Below are 20,552 nucleotides of genomic sequence, written 5' to 3' on the forward strand. Positions count from 1 at the left end.
TTTGTGGCTTAGCCCATGCTTGTCCATTAATATGCATACCTATACCACATACATACATATGTTTGCATGCATGTATGTACATACCACGGATGCCAATATTGGCGACTATTTTTTTATTCCGGGACTTAATGATATTTTTAATCTAATCCTGAAGCATGCTTAAATTCAGTAAATATTCAATAAGTTTAAATTTTTTATAAAAATTATGAGCATTTTAACACATATCATTTTGACGAAAATTGAAAATAAATTGGAATATAGAATATAGTTGATTTAAGGCAAAACAATACAAACTAAGAAGTCTTAAAATTATCGCATAATAATTTTTTTAAATAGTTTCTCCTTAATTTAGATTTATGAACAAAATGCATATTTTTTAAAGTTAAAATGAGTTAAATAATTAATTTTTTTTGTTTTACAAATTGAACGGCACTGAGATCCCGGGATTCGCATTCCTAATACATATGCACATTCTAGTCCACAAGAAAGTTGCTCAAAATCGTATCTATCTACACATTGTCTGTGGTCAAAATAGCCATGTGTATGAAATCATGCTCACAACAAAATAGTATAAGTATGTGATTTGGAGAACGAGAAATTGAAATGTGCAACTCACTTGAGAAACTTACTGACAATTTTTCAAAACGGAATTACCTACACAAAAAAAAATCGTTTCCCAAAGCAGCTAAGACGCTCTTAAATAAAAGAACATGCAAACACCCGTCCATATGTGTGTTACACACACATACGTGCTTTCGTATGTATTTGTATGTATGACTAATACTTAGCTTTACAATTTGCTTACCGGCAGCCCGTTAGTCAGCTGCCAGCCGGAGATTGGAATTTACGTGTTTTATTCGCATGGCGGAATTTTCGATCAATCGTGTGAGTATGAGCAAGACCATGTGTTCAATAAACTCTAGTCCATGAACTATGTTGCAAATGGTCATAGCCAATCAAATATTAGAAGATTGACCTTCTGTAGGCCATAGAAATAACCACACACCATGTGAACTACTTAAGTAACATTAATAAACTATTTATTGTTATTCAATTGAGTGAAAAGACTTCAAATTCATTTATATTGGGTACAATGTATTTTTCTGTAAGAACCTTGGTTTCAATGTAGAGAAACTCTGAAATATAACAATTAGTTAAATAAGTCATATCTCAGTGTTGTATGGCCTTCATTATGCAAAAGTTTATTGAATGTCGAAAATTGTTTTCCAAATCAGTGTACAATTAAAAGTGTTCACAGAATACTTTGAGTAACGATTTTTTTTCAATAATGGATCTCGCCACCAAGTAAGAAGCTTTGCTAACGCTAAACGGTATTTGAGGCGACACTAACTACTACCCTCTAAGAACATAGCCAGTTATTTGACCGAGCAAGTGATGGTCACTGTTGATGGAAATATTCGAGAATACTCAAAGCAAAGTGTCTATTACATTCTTAAAGCAAATGTGAAAAAGTTGACGTAGATGTTTACATAAGTGTGATTTTTGCACCTCCTTCTAGGAAGGACGGATTTTAACAACAAATTAAACAAACAACTACACTGCCCTCTCTAATGTTTTTTTGTAGTCAGAGTTGAAGCAAATACTCATCACATATGACAAATCACAATTTATGGAATTACAGGTATTAGTAGCAGCTGGTTAATCAAACTTGATGGAAATATCTACCATAAATAAATGAAAACCGAACAAATATATTATTTTGTTTTATTTTCGTAAGATTTCATACGTCATACAACATTTTTACTATTACTCAAAATGTTGATGCGCGGTATAGGACTGCAAGGGAACACATTGTCTTGTTACTCTTTCCACTTGTTTTAGGGTATTAATGTGCATCTTGTTATTTTTATTCCACTTATAATCTATGCTGTACCATGATCTTATTGTACTAATAAATTGTTAAATAAATAAATGTAAAGTTAAATTTTAACTATCTCGTCTTGGGCGCAAGCAGAAATTTCGCTCACCATCTGGCAAACTGAGTGCTAAACTTTCTTGAAAGGCATCTTGCATTTACACATACATTTTTTTGAGCTTCGTTGTTTCCGTAGCCGAATTAGTTGGTGCGTAACTACCATTCGGAATTCAGAGAGAACGTAGGTTCGAAACTCGGTGAAACACCAAAATGAAGAAAAAGTTTTTTCTAATAGCGGTCCCCCTCGGCAGGCAATGGCCTTTGTATTTCTGCCATGGAAAAGCTCCTCATAACAAATATCTGCCGTTCGGAATCGGCTTGAAACTGTAGGTCCCTCCATTTGTGGAGCAACAACAAGACGCACACCACAAATATGAGGAGGAGCTTAAAAAAGGTGTACGCGCCAATTATATATATAGATATTTCCGACTTATCCGTGAATTAAAAAATATAGTTGGAGGATGGTTCCATGTGTAGAAGTCCACGCAAGTGGGGAAAGTTACTGATCGCCATTCTCTTGGGAATGGCCAGGACGATTCTTCTGCATATGGTTCAAGAGCTCACAACGGCCGGGATTAGCCCACGTATCCTCTGGGTAGGTTCCGAACACCCGTTCGGGAGTGAGCTAACGTGAGAAGGCGAAACATTCCAGGATAGCTGGTTGTGCGTTGGGTTTGGGACCCGCCACTTAAAAATCCCCCCCAATGAAAAGTTTAAAAAAGCCTCGGATGAGACCTCTCTATACTGATGACGACCCCTGCAAACGAACTAAGGACTACGATTTGAGGGCATGTACCTGGAATGTCAGGTCCCTTAATGGGGAAAGTGCGTCTGCCCGGCTGGTTGATGTCCGCGTGAGAGTAAAGGCTGACATCACTGCCATCCAAGAGAGAGACTTCGTCGCCAAGTACTGTCGTTCACTCCGATGGACGAGCGTTTCGCAACAATCCGCATCAAAGCCCGTTTTTTTAACATATCGCTAATTTGCGCCCACGCCCCGACATAAGAGAAGGACGATGCGACCAAAGATTCCTTCTATGAGCGCTTGGAACGTTCCTATGAGCGCTGCCCCCGCCACGACATAAAAATCGTGCTTGGCGACTTCAACGCCAGGGTGGGCAAGGAGGGAATTTTTGGTCCCACAGTCGGAAAATTCAGCCTGCACAACGAAACATCCGGTAACGGAAAGAGGCTGATCGACTTCACCGGGGCCCGAAACATGGTAGTATGCAGCACCAGATTCCAGCATAAGAAGATTCATCAAGCCACCTGGCTGTCTCCTGATCGAAAAACACGAAACCAGATCGATGTATTAGATGTACGTACGATCCGAGGACCCAACATCGGCTCGGATCACTACCTTGTTGCAGCCAAACTGCGCACACGCCTCTGTGCAGCAAAAAACGTGCATCTACCTACGCAAAGAATGTTCGACATCGAAAAGCTGCAATCACAACAGACAGCCAGAAGATTCGCCACTCGACTCTCACTCCTGCTCTCAGAGAGTACTGCCCAACAAACCGGCATCCACGAACAATGAAGCAACATTTCTCGTTCTCTACGTACCGCCGCTGAAGAAGAAATCGGATTCCGGCGAGCCCGAAAAAACAATTGGTACGACGAGGAATGTCATGCTGCCGCAGAAAGAAAGGATGCCGCCTATAGAGCCACGCTGCGATCGGGCGCAACGCGAGCCATGTGGGATCGCTACAGAAAGCTGAAAAAGGAAGAGAGACGTATTATCCGACAGAAGAAACGAGAGGCCGAAATACGTGAGTGCGAGGAGCTTGAGATGCTGGTCAATAGGAACAACGCCCGAAAATTCTACCAGAAAGTTCGGCGGCTTACAGAAGGTTTTAAGACCGGGGCGTTTTCCTGTAAGAACAAAGACGGCGATCTGGTGACTGACGTACAGAACAATCTTAAATTATGGAGGGAACACTTCTCGAACCTATTAAACAGTGACAGCTGCGCATGTCAACGAAAAAGTGAAGATCCCGATACCCCAATCGTTGACGACGGAATTGTCGTTCCACTACCCGATCATGACGAGGTGAGAATAGCGATAACGCGGCTAAAAAACAACAAAGCCGCGGGCACCAACGAACTGCCGGCTGAGCTATTCAAACATGGCGGCGAGGAGCTGGTAAGGTGCATGCATCAGCTACTATGCAAAATATGGTCGGATGAAAGCATGCCTGTCGATTGGAATTTAAGTGTGCTCTGCCCAATCCATAAGAAGGGCGATCCTGCAATTTGTGCCAATTACCGCGGGATTAGTCTTCTAAATATCACCTATAAGGTTCTAGCGAGCGTATTGTGTGAAAGGCTGAAGCCCACCGTCAACCATTTGATTGTACCTTATCAGTGTGGCTTCAGACCTGGAAAGTCTACCATCGACCAAATATTCACAATACACCAAATCTTGGAAAAGACCCATGAAAGGAGAATCGACACACACCATCTTTTCGTCGACTTCAAAGCTGCATTCGACAGTACTGAAAGGAGCTACCTGTATGCCGCGATGTCTGAATTTGGTATCCCCGCAAAACTAATACGGCTATGTAAGATGACGTTGCTCAACACCAGCGGCGCCGTCAGAATTGGGAAGGACCTCTCCGAGCCGTTTGATACCAAACGAGGTTTCAGACAGGGTGACTCGCTGTCGTGTGACTTCTTTAACCTGATGTTGGAGAGCATCGTACGAGCCGCAGAACTTAGTCGCTCAGGCACAATTTTTTATAAGAGCGTACAATTGTTGGCGTATGCCGATGATATTGACATCATCGGCCTTAACAACCGCGCTGTTAGTTCTGCCTTCTCCAAATTGGATAAAGAGGCAAAGCGAATGGGTCTGGTGGTGAACGAGGACAAAACGAAGTACCTCCTGTCTTCAAACAAACAGTCGGCACACTCGCGTATCGGCACCCACGTCACTGTAGACAGTTATAACTTCGAGGTTGTAAAAGACTTCGTCTATTAAGGAACCAGCATTAACACCGATAGCAATGTCAGCCTTGAAATCCAACTTAGAATCTCTCTTGCCAACAAGTGCTACTTTGGACTAAGTAGGCAACTGAGTAGTAAAGTCCTCTCTCGACGAACAAAACTAACACTCTACAAGACTCTCATCATGCCCGTCCTAACGTATGGCGCAGAAGCGTGGACGATGACAACATCCGATGAAGCGACGCTTGGAGTGTTTGAGAGAAAGATTCTGTGGAAGATTTTTTGACCTTTGCACGTTGGCATCGGCGAATATCGCAGCGAATAAAGATCCAGCGGCTACGTTGGCTGGGTCATGTCGTCCGAATGGATACAAAGGTTCCGTGTTTGAAAGTATTCGGTGCGGTACCAGCTGGTGGTAGCAGAGGAAGAGGGCGGCCTCCTCTGCGTTGGAAAGATCAGGTGGAGAAGGACTTGGCTTCACTTGGTGTGTCCAACTGGCGCCGGTTAGCACGAGAAAGAAACGACTGGCGCGCTTTGTTAAACTCGGCCAAAATCGCGTAAGCGGTTATCGCGCCAATTAAGAAGAAGAAGAAGTTTTTAATATATATACAATATATATATTTTTTTTTTTTTGAAAATGAGCAATCTTAAAGGCGCAGCTATTACTCAGCTTGATTGCTGAGGATATGTATGGGCTTCTAGGCTAAACAGAACAATATAATATCTTCTTTCAGGAGAAATGCAACACTAGCAGTAAAAAAAGAGCATTATGATCCTTTATGTACTAATTTGTATCCAAGGTAAAAATATTGAAAGCATTTGCTTATGTAAATGTGTGTTAGTAAAAGCACTTTCTATGGGTTAGTTTCCATCATCCAATTCTTGTAGGGTAGGAGCACTGAAAATGTGAGTCGGAGCCATAAGCGGGTCATACCTTTTCAAAAGCGAAGAAAATCGTAATCGAGCTACGGTGGGCGATAAAAAACCCTTAAACCAAGTTGACGGTAATCAGATTCTCTCCAAAAAGGGGCCTGTACACTGTTCACCAAAATCATCACTGGGACATCTACACTCCCAGGATGGTCCTTTGCTCAATAATAATACCATGATTCTGCAACAAGAAACACGCAATTCACATGAGTTACTTATTATTTTATATGAGTTATGTTACTATTAGGTTTTATTAGGTTAAAGTGGCTAACCGCAGATTATACCATCTACATATATATCTGTGGTCACAAGCAATAACCGCCAAGTTCATATAGGGAAGATTTTAGTTACATATGCTACTTTATTATACTAGCAAACGTTTATATTTTTGATTTATAGCTCCCTAATATTTTTTTTAAGTTATGGGTAAAAATATATTCACTTAACATATAAATTTCCATTTTATTTACAGATAAATAAAGTGAACTTTTGATTTTAACCATAAATATTTAGGCCCGTGATACGAGTAATAGTATGAAATTCCGCTTAGATTCCTATTCAAACACACGCCCGAAGCCCTTAAGCCTTCCTGTGCCATTCAGAAAATCTATAACTACAGAATCCATTTAAAGTATGTGGCATTCGCTGAGTACGTACTTGTGCATTGTGCTTTCTCATCTACTTCGTTCTTACAGCTTTTCAACCTTTCATATTAAGCATAATTGCTCATTTTGGTTGTTTATTAGAACTTCATAACTAATCATCCTTTTTGGTAGCCTTTTGCTAGCCTTTTTTATGCTACTATGTAACTAATGTAAAAACCATGTATTTTCCTTTCCTTTTAGTTAAATTCATAAATCAAGCGAAGTAAATATTTAACAAGACAACAATAAACACTGGCTAAATAGAATGAAAACAAAACTGGTTGCAAGAGGAGTGGAACAACTACCAGCGTATAATCTGCGAACAAACCTCCATTAGAATAGGCCTTTTGGGCCGCTAAACCAAGCCATCCACTTAGCCACTCAAAACGACCAACCGTCCATTGAGACTCGCTACGCAACAGGCCCACCTACCAACCTGCATAAGTGACTAGCCAAGTGTTAAGGCAATCAACCCAAAAACATTTACGGTGAAAATACAAACATCTGCACTGGCGCACTTCAGACAGAACTTCATTAACAGCAACAACCACAACAACGCCTCCAATTTTGGTGTCGGTGGCAGTGGGGGTGTAGCTGGAGTACCCATTATTATGGAAGGCCCGGAAGTGACATTCCTCTTTCAATTTGGCAGTTTGCGCGATGCTGTTTCAGTGGCGGCCAGTAGTTTAACATTGAAATCGCTCAAGGATTTAGCTTGTGAATTCATCAACACAAAGGTGAGTTCGTATTGTTGTCACTTGAAAAAATAACAAATACAATATAACCGTATAGAATTACAATAATACCTTCAAATTTTCTCAACATTCAAGTATTTATGTACATATAATCGATAACCTACGGCTGAAAGGGCTGGTGTTAGCAATTTTTATTGCTCTATTCTTATGAAAGTGTGGGTGGCAAACTTAGGTCCTTGGGCGATGTTGATGGATTATGCGTTGTTCTTGGTACACCTTTTTAATAGCTGGTTGCTTACGTTCTTTAGATTATTAACTGCCACTTGTGGAATTTTATAAATAGACATACATACATACATGCATACATACATTATACATTTAACTTATCAGTAGGTTAAGTAAATTCAAGGTTTTTCTCTACCTTTATTTATATATATACATCATAAATGAAAGTACATACATACGAGTATATATCCTTCACGTGGCTACACATGGTTTTCGTTTGTACTTTAAAGGATGATGAAACCGCAGTTGATACAACATTTCATTTCCCAAGTACGCAGTAGCAATATAAATATTTCATAGCCATATGGAGTTTATGGGTGGCCTATAAATTTATCGGTACGTGCTTATATCTCAACATGCTATAGCAATATTAATGAGCCGTCATAAATCGCAAATATGTAGGAACAGAAAAGTATATTTTTATAACAAAATATTGCGTACCAAAATAGCAGTTTAGAGATTTTTATAAAAATCTAAGAAGTTATGATAAAATATGGTATCGAATGTGAGAAAACATTACTCGCGCTAATGTCATGAAAGGAGTTAGGTAGCCATATAAAGTAGATATATATTTACATATATATATATTTGGCGCTTTTATCCTTTGTTAGTTGTTTCAGCAGTTTTATGCTACCTCCGTACGGCTGATTGTTTTTAATGAGGAGGATGTTTTTATTTACAGAAATATATTCAGAGGCTTGTCATTGCCTGCCGAGGAGCAGGAGCTATTGCAAAAAGCCTTTTCTATCGCTTGATGTTGCATGCCGGGGTTTCTAACACGGTCGCAATCGAATGGTATTCACGTACCAGCCCATTCAGCTGCCGTCGCCTTTTTTAGATAGAGCAGCTTAAAATAGGTTCAATATGCTACCTCATTATAATATAAATATATATCGAGCAATCATCAGTTCTACAAAAGTAAAGCCGAATGGAGGCCACAAATAAATATTTGATGATATTATATTTGTAAATTAGACAGAAAAAGTATATAAAATGGCGAGCATAACTGAAAGCATAATGATTATTTTGTATATTTTCAGTGTTTTTCGAGATACAAAATTTGTATTACTTTTTCTTTAATATAATATTACTCATTCTTTAACCAAACCCCTATAAGTCAAACTTTCAAACTTGGTACAAAATTTAGAAAAATGCAATAAATTGTCACCTAAATTTTTAACTCTTTACTCTAATAATCCGACATACTGAAACCTTTAAATACGGTATACAATGACATCGCTGCGGACTTGAAAATACGGATAGACAGGAGGTGGAACAATCTAGCCACTTGTAAAACCGCGAAAGTCATGTGTACACAGAATGCAAATAAATAAGCCAGATTCGTACTAGCCCTGTCTAGAAAGGACAGCAGAACTTTCGTAATTATACTGACAGGCCACAATTTGTTAGCAGCACACGCATACAAGATGAGAATTACAAACAATGATAGCTGCAGATTTTGCAATGAACTAGAAGAGGGGGAAACTCGATAACACCTTTCATGTTCTTGCCCTGCATTAGCTAGAACCCGAATGAAATGTTTAGGAGCTCTACAATAAGAGGTGTTAGAATGTCTTTCGGGGTTAGGGCTTCAGAGCTTACTTAGATTCGCAAAAGACGCAGACTTATTACAAGAAGCCTACTACAAGGAAACGCAAGGGTTAAGCTCCATCTGGTACCACTAAGGACCAATAGGTCTATGGTATGGCCTTCAGCCAGCCAGGTCAACCTAACCTAACCTAACTCTAATAACACTGAGCAACAAAAAAAAACTTTCGGAAAATATCTTGGAAACCAACACTTGTTTTAAGACAAGTAAGACATGCTGATTACAAATATAGAAACCGTTTGTCTCTATCACCCACCGTTGTTGAGATATTTGGCATTGACCATTTATATATGTTTAAGCAAACAACTCGCAGGCAAGTCACAGTAGAGCATATATCGCTGAATAGAGTACTACTTAACATAAATACACATAGTTTAAGATATAATACACTTGTAAAATACATAGGTATAACGTAAAGTTCCTTAAATTGAAAGTTAGTTTGGTTTGAATTTCTTGGCTGTAGACTTGCGTTTGTGCTGACAATTTGGCATGTTGCGCTGAAGCATCCAGCAATAGTCGGCTAACATTGCTGCACTCCATCGACTTTGATAGCGTGACTCCATCACCGAGATGTCCTGATGGAAACGTTCACCATGTTCATCACTAACAGAACCTAGGTTTTCTGGAAAGAAGTCGAGATGTGAGTCGAGGAGATGAATCTTGAGGGACATGTTAATATCTTAAAAACCTGACGTGATAGAGAAAAACGGTTTTCAGATTTGTAATCAGCATGAAAAACTGCTTTAGAAAATGTAATCATCAAACAAGATATTTTTGGGTTGTTATTCAGTGTAATCTAATACTTTGTTTGGAAAATTTTCGATTATGCAGTTTCATAGCCTATTGAATTTTTTTAAGCCGACTCCGAACGGCAGATATTTGTTATAAGGAGCTTTTTCATGGCAGAAATACACTCGGAGGTTTGCCTTTGCCTGCCGAGCGGCGACCGCTATTACAAAAAACGTTCACCGTGATTCGAACCTACGTTCTGTCTCAATTCCGAATGGTAGTCACGCACCACCCATTCGGCTACGGCGGCCGCCTTTGAGTCATACTTTTTCAACACACTTTTATTAGGTCGGGTTGTATGTATGTATGTATGTAACGGAATCTTTGAGCTTGATTTTCACTGGCTTCTAAAAATCTGATCGACTTGAAATTTTGCACATCTATCAAGGACCGATGACAATGCAATAATTTGATAAAAGTTTTCCATTATCCTTATTAGGATTGCCAGGATTAATATTTTCTTTTTTTTACTGTGGGCAAAAAGTAAGGTGAATTTGGTTGTAAAATGAAAAATCTTTATTTATTCTTGTAAATCAGTTTCTCAGGCTCCCTTCACGAAATAAGTTCTTCATCCCGATTACTTCTTTATCACGGCCGATAACTGCATAGCTTTAGACTCACAGTCGATAAGAAAGGAATTAAATATAACACGAATATATCGAATCATTTAGTCACTGACTGCAATGATAACAATAATTTTCATTCATAATATATTAAAAAAAAATAGTTTAAAGAAACTAAAAACACGCTTTTTTGCTAATCGAACTAAAAAGTAGAAAATAAAAAATAGTTTAAAAAAACTAAAAAACACGCTTTTATTGCTAATCGAACTAAAAGGCAGAAAATAAATTTTAATGACAAAGAGACCTATAATGAAGTAATAGCAAATCGAACGATCAGTCGTAGTCAACTACCTCAGAACAGAATTGTAACAAAAATTAAGATATAAATAGAGTCATTCAAATTAGAGTTAAAAGCGTGGGATGCATTTTGCTTCACTTTCATAACCCTCTGTACACAGGTAGTCGCCAAGAGAATGATTGTAATATTTACTATATCAAGCATCCCACGCTTTATCAGTCCAATTTTATTGTTTCCACTCTATACACCTTCGACTTCGATGCTTGGGATCGTTGTCCTTGTAAAACCTAAGATTGGCAAGTTCTTCCAAATATCTTCGCAGCTGATAGCAAAGATGCTTTTTGGTAAATTTTACTAATCAAATTTGTATTCAAATTGGCGATTAACACAAATAAACGACCAAATCCTTTTTCGGATTTGGAGAAGTAGCCGGAAATCATGAACCTTTACCATGGATGCTTAAGAGTTCGTTGAAGTTGTCGATTGTCATGCCAGTATGCAACTATTCGGTCAAAAGGTCGATTCATCTGTGAATATTACGTTTCCCCAATTACGTTCTGAATTTGTCTCAATGGGTTAGAGTATTTTTTGAATGTGTAATAATGAGAGCAGCGGTTTTTTCAATGTGCGACGGAATTTGTTCCTTCTGCACGTAAACATCCTCTAATCATACCTTTGGATACATTAGCACAATGTCTGCTTATGATCTTCTGATCTTCCTTTAGAGATGAATATTTTTTGGACCTCGTCCGACGAAATCGTCAACGTTTTTAACTTAGGAATACCGTTGCACCAATTTTTTTACGAACGGGTTCGACTACCTCAAATATTAATGCTGCAGATACACGTGTAAATTTTGGACTTATAGGGTGTGTACATAGGATCACTGCTTTAAATCGTTTTTCATGCGCGGAACTCTTTTTCTAAAACCAAAGTACGCTTTCTAAATTTCTCACAAAACTAAAACAATTGCATAACTCGTATGGCGAAAAGGATACACCTATTTAGCAGCATTTAAATTTTTTTTATAACGGAATTCTAAGTTCGAATGTTGCCGGTCACGCTTTTGTTAGACAAACTGTAATAGTCCAATATCTTTCAAAAAGTTCACTTTCAACCTTCTTTCATTGTAATACAAACAAACAACCTGCTGTCGTAGACGACGCGCTCCATTTTTACAGTGTTATTGTGGGAGTTACGTGTATTAATTATTTAATTTTATTGCAGACAATTTTCCGGGCATCCAGGAATATTTCGCTGCTAGAGGCTTTTGCGTTGGTCTTTCCTACTAGTTAATTGCTTTGCTTCACAATTAATTATTTATGACGGCGAAGAAGATAATAAATACTTATATACGAATATTTACTTGTAGATATGTACTTATATACATGTATGTGTAGTAGACGGGAAAAAGATATTAGTATATAAAAATTAATTCGTAATTATAACATTTATTAGCCAGCTTGGGTGAGCATTTCCCGTCTCACATTTATTTTGGTGTTGGTTATCATAGAATGGGTAGTCATTGTTAGTCTTTTCGTAGTTGCGTAGAAATGGTAAGGAGGTCTGTGGTTCTTTTGTACCAAAGCAGCATTCAACAATTTTTAGGTTTATTTTGTTTATGAGTGAAGCGTGCTGAAAAATAATTATAAAAGGCCATCCGGCTAGAAGATTAACAATATTATTTTATAACAAAGTAAGTAAGTAAGTAAACGAAGTAAATAATTAATTAAAAAGGGCACGGGTATGGATAAAAAAGGGGTATAAAGAGCTTGGGTAAAAACACCTTCCTCATTGACTTATTTTAAGCCGCAAAATATTAAGATTCAAATAGATTCATTTCCGAGATGTATAGCCGAGTTTAGTAACTTTAAGCAAAGCTCTTAACGAAATTCAAACGATAAATCATTTGCAGGTGGCTAATTAATATCACTTCCTATAAAGTGTCTAGTTTTCTCCTGAGAACAGTTTTTTATATATGGTTTCACGAGTACTTATAGACTCGAGTTAGATTACATTATGACATAAAGGGTTTTCCAATAAGAGGTGTTATTTTGATATTCAAAGAAAAATGCTATTTTTTAATATAAATGATCGGATGTTTATTTCATTATAAAGAGGCGGGTATGCCGTCAATACTGGAAAATAACATCAGGCAAATGACCACCACGTCCACGCATACAGGACAATATACTTTTCATAAAATTTTCCATAACTGAATTGCAAAGTGGCTGCCCTATGCCCACGATAGCCTCATCTTTGAGGTCTGGAATCGACCCTGGGCTATTGGCGTATACCTTCTCATTCACGTGGGTGCAAAGAAAAAAGTCACAAGGTGTTAAATCACAAGATTTGTGATCACCTCTTCGAGAGATAACGCGGTCCGGAAACTTTTCCCGTAAAAGATCAATGGTTTCGTTGCTTGTGTGGCACGTAGCGCCGTCTTGTTGAAAATAAACGTTGTCCAGATAGTTAATAATCTCTTAATAGCACAATCCTATTCAAAATAACACCTGTCAGTGGAAAACCCTCTATTTGGCACTAGTTTGATTGACTATGGACCTGACACCAAGTTATAAAAAAATCTTTTCTAAAAAGGGGATTCTCAACATTTTGTCATTACTCCGACTATATTTTTACCAAGTGCACCACGCAAGAAAACGATAGCACATCTATATTTTTACTAGTTTTGGCTATTTTTCTGTTTTTTTAACCTTCATCTGCTTAAAAATTTACTTTACACTTTTCTACCCACACGGCATATGTGAGTACTCCCCTTATTGAAAAGTTAAATTACATAGAAGGGGCGAAAATCCTTAGTATTTTATTTAATCGTTTTGGGAAACCCTTTGATTTTTATAGTTTTAAAGAAGCTTATCTAGTTTAACTGTAATTAACGCTTACCTTCATTTTCATTGTGTAAATTTTTGCTTCCACCTTTTATCTTCTTGTCTTCTTATTTGGCGCGATAACCGCTTACTCGATTTTGGCCTGTACAACTTTCATACAAAAGCACAAAATATTAGTGAAGTTATGCTCTTTGACCTTTCCGGCACATGTGGTAAAATCCGACTCCGAACGGCAAATATTTTTTATGAGGAGATTTTGCATAGCTGAAATGCACTCGGAGGTTTGCCGAGGAACGACCGCTAATAGAAAAAACGTTTTCTTCATTTTGGTGTTTCACGGAGATTCTAACAGACGGTTTCTTCGAATTCCGAATGGTAGTCACGCACCAACCCATTTGGCTACGGGTTGAGCAAATTAAAGAATTGCGCAAACTCTAAAAATGAGATTAATTCGGGGCCAACGGTTTCCATAAAAATTTGAAAAGATTATAAGCCATCTGCCTTTTTATACTTCTGCAAAATAGTATAGTTCATTGCGTAATAAAAGCTATGTAAATCCATTTTTGAAATTTTATTCCAAAATTAGAACTTGTTACCTCAATTACAGAGTTTTTATGTACTGCTATCATTTATCGCGAGTTTTATTCTCAGGTGACATAAAACTGAAGAGGCTTCAATTTGGAGGATAACACAAAGGGTACAGGATAAGTAGAGTTAATCGAATTTATAGAACATTTTTAGATGCAGTTTTATAGATCAGTACATAGAAGTGGAAGTTTCAAGTAGTTCAAAAATCGCTTTTATTTTTAAAATTTTTTTCTGCTGACGGTATTGAGGGTTTTCTTCCATATAAAAAATATGGATTAGGCGTTAAATGGAGAAAATGCACAAGACCGCGTCCGAAAAAAATTCTCAAAAACAAGTGTGATTTGTGATCTACTTGAAACTTACACTTTATTATCCCAAAATTCAATGTTCTATAAAAGTACACACTCGAAGTTTTTCTAAAAATTTTGAGTAACCAGTTTAAAGTTTTGATCAGAATTTGCCTATTACAATGTTCGAAACTTTTCTTTATATGGTTCTTGTTGTAGTATGAACTATGTTTTTATAACAAAATAATTGAAATTGCAATATAAATAAATAAATATGTGGTGCACAGTTTCTTTTGACTAGATATACAAAAATTTAGCCCTAGGGCCAGTTATCGAGTTTTTCCCACAAAAATTTCTTATTCGGAACTAACATAGGTACATGGCAAAAAGGAAAAACAACTATATTATTTCTGAAAATCGTATTAATGATGCGATGTATCAACGCACATAGTTTTCGTTTATATGTCCTTCATACACTTACAACTACAACACTTTCGATTTGAATTCTGATTTGCCTTTTGAGAAATAAATTGTTTGGAAAATGGCATTACCCGGGTCGGCTAGACTCTATAAAGTTGAACTTTGACAACAATGAAAAATTTTGAGGCAGTTTATTTAATTTAATGAGATAAAAAAGTATAAAAGAGGATTGCGGAGAACATTCCTGATATTTTCCAAATTTGGGTTCATACCAAATGGAATTCGGTCTATGTACGTGAATCATCAAAATATTCTGGAAGTTGTAAGTCCTAAAAACCATTAAATCGAGAGAAATTAAAATGGAAATGCCGGAGTGGGAAATTCTAAAAGGGTATTATTTGCGAAAGTTTGACACAGATCATAATAATAATTGACTTAGTTATAAGGGAATTTTCAGTTTCGTTATTACACTGAAAATATATGCTCACACAATAATAATGTTTTATTTTCGCAAAAAAAAATGTTTCTCTCATTATATGGCAACTGTACGAAAATGATACATATTTTAAATGAGAAAAAAAGCTCAACCCTTCACATTCAGATTGAATATAATAAAATTTAATGATTTTCTTCCATCTTTTTGTAACAATTAACATTTTCGCAAAAATGCTATATTTTGATGGGCTACACGTTTGCCTACACAGCTAAATTAAAATCAGCAGGGCAACACTCACCTTCACTTGCTGTATACGGTAGATAAATTTGGGCTACAAACCACAATAAATCATTCGCTGTTCGGAGGCGGCTTAAAATTGTACGACCTGCAGTTTGTGGAATGATATCAAAACGCACACCACGAATTGGAAGAGGAGCTTGGCCAAACAACCAACAGAAGATGTAAAGAACAAGTAAAAAAACAAACCAAGCAGATAATTTTGCGATAATTTTGCACTTTTGCTCGGTGAGAGTGCAACATTTTGAGCATCGTGGTATACTTCAACCCCCGAACTGCCTTTTTAATGAAAATGTCTACTTAAATTCTATGAAGACAGAAATCATATTTGCAGTCGTTTTATACATAATATTTTTAATAAACTATTCACACTTTGGCCCAAAGTTTTAAAACTTTCGTTCACCATAAAAGAACAGACCCTCTTATAGTATTATATGTGGCAAAGTGGTTCCTCGGGGCATCCTCGTCCATAATCATTATTGTTCGTTCGTGTTGACTAGCATTTTTGTAAAATAATTTGACTGTATAGTTAAAAAGCAAATTTTGTCGAGCACCCTGAATGTCTTAAAGCTCATTTCCATTATAGAAAACATATTTCTTTAGTAAATTCTATCGCTCAACCCTTAATTTTTCTCGTGCTACTTTCTAAAACGATATGTAACTCCTGGCAGTTCTTCCACCACTACATACCATACATACATATGTACCATACATACTTATAACCTTGATTTGCGAGTACATAATTGTTTTCCGGTTCACATGCGATTACCGTAGGCCAATTGTAAGTTCCCGTAGCAACTTATTTGGAATGTTTTTTATATAAATATAATCAATCTCCTTTACATCCTTTACACTTGCGAGTATAAGCATTTAATTTTTGTATCCACTAAAACTTTTATAGCATTACTTGTCAAAAGATTTTCACCTGTTTGCTTGTTTTCAGATACCCGACAGCGGCTTGACGCACCTACCGGAGCGTGTACTACTCTTTCGCCATGACTACAACAGTCCAAATGTATTGCACATCATTAACTCGGCAGCGGAAGTGGTTGATGAGACTCTGGTGGAGATTGTACTGACAGCCAGCCGTAAGCATATTTGAATAAACCAAAACTTTCAGCTTTTCCCCGACACTTGATTGACATTTCTCTCCTTTTCTACTTAAACAGCCATCCTGTATCCTACATCGGAAATGCCGACATTAAAACCACATACGCTCAATGTGCATTCGTACAAAGCGCCAACATTTTGTGATTTTTGTGGTGAAATGCTGTTCGGTTTGGTACGTCAAGGACTCAAATGTGATGGTGAGTGTGTGAAAAGGTTTCTAAACTTTTTAATAAATTTTATATTTCATGAAAATTTTTTTACTTAATAGGTTGCGGGCAGAACTACCATAAACGGTGTGTGGTGAAGATACCCAACAATTGCAGTCGTCCCAATGATACTAGCTCGAGACGGTCTTCAGCCTTACAGCCGCCTCGCAGTCCATCAGGTGGTTCAACACAATCATTGATTTCGAATGAAGATCAGGCGCGGAGTGATGGCGGTAGCTCACTGGTAAAGCGAATGTCCGATCTGATGAGTGATATCATTAAGAATTAAAGATGCTAAGCGTGTGGAGCAAAACGACCGATGATAGAAGAGCTTAAAAAATACTTAAAAGACTAAAGTTAATAATCAAACTAAGCATAAATGGAAAGACTCGAAATTCTGACAAGCATAGTTTGTTATTTTACAAAAAATCTTAGATTTTAATTGGTGTTGGGTAGTTTAAAATACATGTAATCTTACCAATACTATTTCTCGAAAAAGACAATTTAATTTCAATTTAAACAAATTTGTAGATTAGTCATTCGCGATCTGGTTTAGAGTATTTAATATACTTTAACTGTCAACAAATATTCATTATTTTGTAAACTTAATTTGTTCCGCTTTTTATACTGAATTTTCAAACAACATTAATAAAGAAAAAAATAAAATTTTATGTTGCGTTTTTCTTAATTTTTTATTATCATAGTTATAAATACTCTACGCCAGATCACTTAATCAAAATTATAGCACTTCTCATACGAAACGCAGATACGACTCCTTTCCACAGCGCTCGTCTCATTTACAAATCAAGCAACTCGTTTTTTCTGAGAATCTTCAAATACTTTCTTTGTTTATGATATTTCTTAGAATGTCCCACATTATCGGAGCCACAGTCGTTCGCCCTCCTCGAGCAGCCGCAATGGCAGCAATCATTGCCTTGGGGCCAATATTTCCATGTATACACCCACGCTCGCTTACGCCGAAAAAATACGCATTCCACACACCTTCATGGTGCACACCTATGGCATACCGACAGTATGTCAACATTGCAAAAAACTACTGAAAGGTCTATTCAAACAGGGTCTACAATGTAAAGATTGCCAATATAATGCGCATAAGAAATGCTTAGATAAAGTGCCACACGACTGTACCGGCGAACGGCAGTCCCATACCAATGACTATGCAGATAATACGCCTACGCATGCGCATATGGGGAAAGGGAGCGATAACTTCTTCCGCGAAGAGTTCGATGATAGTGATTTCGAAGACAATCCGCCGCCTAGTAGTGCTGGCTATACGAGTAACTCGGCGCATAAGTATGGCATTGCCGGTGGAGTAAAATCTACGCGTACTGGCATACCTAAGACGACAACGAATGCACACAATTCACCGCCAGAGTTGGTAAATGGATTAGTTGGAGCTAGCGATGGGCATGCTGGATATACGGATGGGCGCAGTGTCGGTGAGGGTCAATCAATTGATGGACAATCGGAGCAATCGAGCTCCTCTTCTTCGCCCAGTGCCAATATACCTTTAATGCGTATCGTACAATCTGTGAAGCATACAAAGAAGCGAGGGGGTCAAGCGATCAAGGAAGGTTGGTTGGTACATTTTACCAGCTTAGATAAGACGGTGAAGCGCTATTATTGGCGCTTGGACTCGAAGACACTTGCCCTAACGTTGTTCCTCTCCGAGCAGGGCAGCAAATATCACAAGGATATACCACTGTCCGAAATACAGGGAATAGACACGAATCGTGATTTGCGCGTAGACAACAATTATTGCTTCGAACTCAAGACAGCTACCATAAGCTACTATGTGGGACAAGATCCATTGGTAGGAGTACGTGAAGAGCAACCGGTAAGACTGCCGCCACCAGATAGCGGTATAGGGTCGGATATTGCCAAGAGCTGGGAGACAATCATCAAGCAGGCCTATATGCATGTCACAAATACACGTAAGTGTTGCTGAAAACATTAAAGGAAATGAGAAAGTAACTCATTATTTGAAATGATTGAATGCGTTTTTTTGTTTTTGTTGCAGAATGCTGCGAATCAGAAGAAAACGTTCAGGATATGGGTCAGCTTTATCAGATATTCCCCGACGAAGTGCTTGGTTCGGGTCAATTTGGTGTTGTCTATGGAGGTGTACATAAAAAAACTAAACGAGAAGTGGCCATTAAAGTTATTGATAAGTTGCGCTTCCCCACTAAACAGGAGGCACAGCTCAAGAATGAAGTTGCCATATTGCAGGTCAGTTTAGTGGGCAGAATATTGCCACATTTCATAATCTAGTTTATGTTTGGCAATTGTCTTACGGGAAGACAAGTTAGATAACAGATTTTTCTAATTGCTCAAAAATGTGGTTTCTTAAGAAGAAATTTAACCAAAAGCAAGGAAATTCCCGGCCTCTTCGATTTATTACATCCGCAATACTTTATTCCAGACTGATCGATTTTACTTGGTGTGTATTTTTTTTACAGCACAGTTTTAAACGAGATTGCTCGACATTGTGTACGTCCCTGAGCCATTACAAGTCAGAGCGTTGTTTTTAATCGCGCACAAAGATATATTTTTAATGTGATATCAAGGCTGGCATTGTTGATGGTGTTCATGATCACCTCCTAAGTTGGGTCCTCTTCATGGCGCCTATTACCAAGAGGTATTTTCTTTTGTACTGGTTCAAGCTAGAAAAATCTCGTTTGACTCTTTCTCTCTGATGGATAAGGCCGCATTTGCTTATGTGATGTCAATATCGTCCGCGTATATTCTGGGTCACTATTGGGTCATATGAACTTGCTAGCCTTAGAACAAATAACAAACTCAGTATAAATTAAAGCTAAACTCGAAATGCTTACTCAAAGAGGCCATGATGTACATACTGGTCCTACCTGATAAATTGAAAAAGCAAATATTTTTTATGAATTTGTTTTTATGGAAATGGATTGGAATTTAGGAATTAATTAAGAAATGATCTTAAGTAAATTTTGGTTGTATATACTTTATTACATACTAAAAATTAATCTTTTTGCAGAACATTTCACATTGTGGTGTTGTGAATCTCGAGCGCATGTTCGAAACGCCAGAACGCATATTTGTTGTAATGGAAAAGCTTAAAGGTGATATGTTAGAGATGATACTCTCGCACGAGCGCGGACGACTTAGTGAACGAGTGACGAAATTCCTCATTACACAAATACTCATAGCGCTTAAACATTTGCATAGCAAAAATATTGTACATTGTGACTTGAAACCGGAAAATGTGTTGCTCTCATCCGATAACGAATTTCCACAAGTGAAGTTATGCGATTTTGGTTATGCTAGAATTATCGGCGAGAAATCCTTCAGACGATCGGTAGTAGGAACGCCGGCTTACTTAGGTGAGTACAAATATATGTACAAGTGCCAACACAAGGTGGGGTTATTAAATAAGAAGGCTTACGCTCTATAAGCACTATAGGTATATTCACCAATCGCCAAAATTCTGTCTGGATGGTAATATCAATCTGGCGGATTCGCTGGGTTCCTAAAGGTTAAACTATTTGTCAACATTAGTACGTCCTCAATCTAGCTGCATTCCATGACAGAATAAAGAAGTAAATTACCCAAATTTTTATAAGAATAAGTCATAGACTCTCTAACAAGACAATGCGCCGACTCATTC

General features: G+C 37.7%; 1 protein-coding gene across 1 annotated transcript in view; it reads left to right on the top strand.

Annotated features, from left to right (window-relative positions):
- The window catches only part of LOC128872000 (serine/threonine-protein kinase D3), a 32,090-nt gene that overhangs the window by 7,419 nt on the left and 4,119 nt on the right, over positions 1-20,552 (top strand). Inside the window, exons 2-8 of the mRNA XM_054114248.1 lie at positions 6,661-7,196; positions 16,519-16,663; positions 16,745-16,882; positions 16,954-17,135; positions 17,757-18,846; positions 18,933-19,141; positions 19,923-20,268. Coding sequence (XP_053970223.1) covers positions 7,071-7,196; positions 16,519-16,663; positions 16,745-16,882; positions 16,954-17,135; positions 17,757-18,846; positions 18,933-19,141; positions 19,923-20,268 — 2,236 coding nt within the window. The 5' untranslated portion in view covers positions 6,661-7,070. The remainder of the gene's footprint in view (positions 1-6,660; positions 7,197-16,518; positions 16,664-16,744; positions 16,883-16,953; positions 17,136-17,756; positions 18,847-18,932; positions 19,142-19,922; positions 20,269-20,552) is intronic.

Source organism: Anastrepha ludens, chromosome 2, assembly GCF_028408465.1.
Source record: "Anastrepha ludens isolate Willacy chromosome 2, idAnaLude1.1, whole genome shotgun sequence".
Taxonomy (NCBI): Eukaryota; Metazoa; Arthropoda; class Insecta; order Diptera; family Tephritidae; genus Anastrepha; species Anastrepha ludens.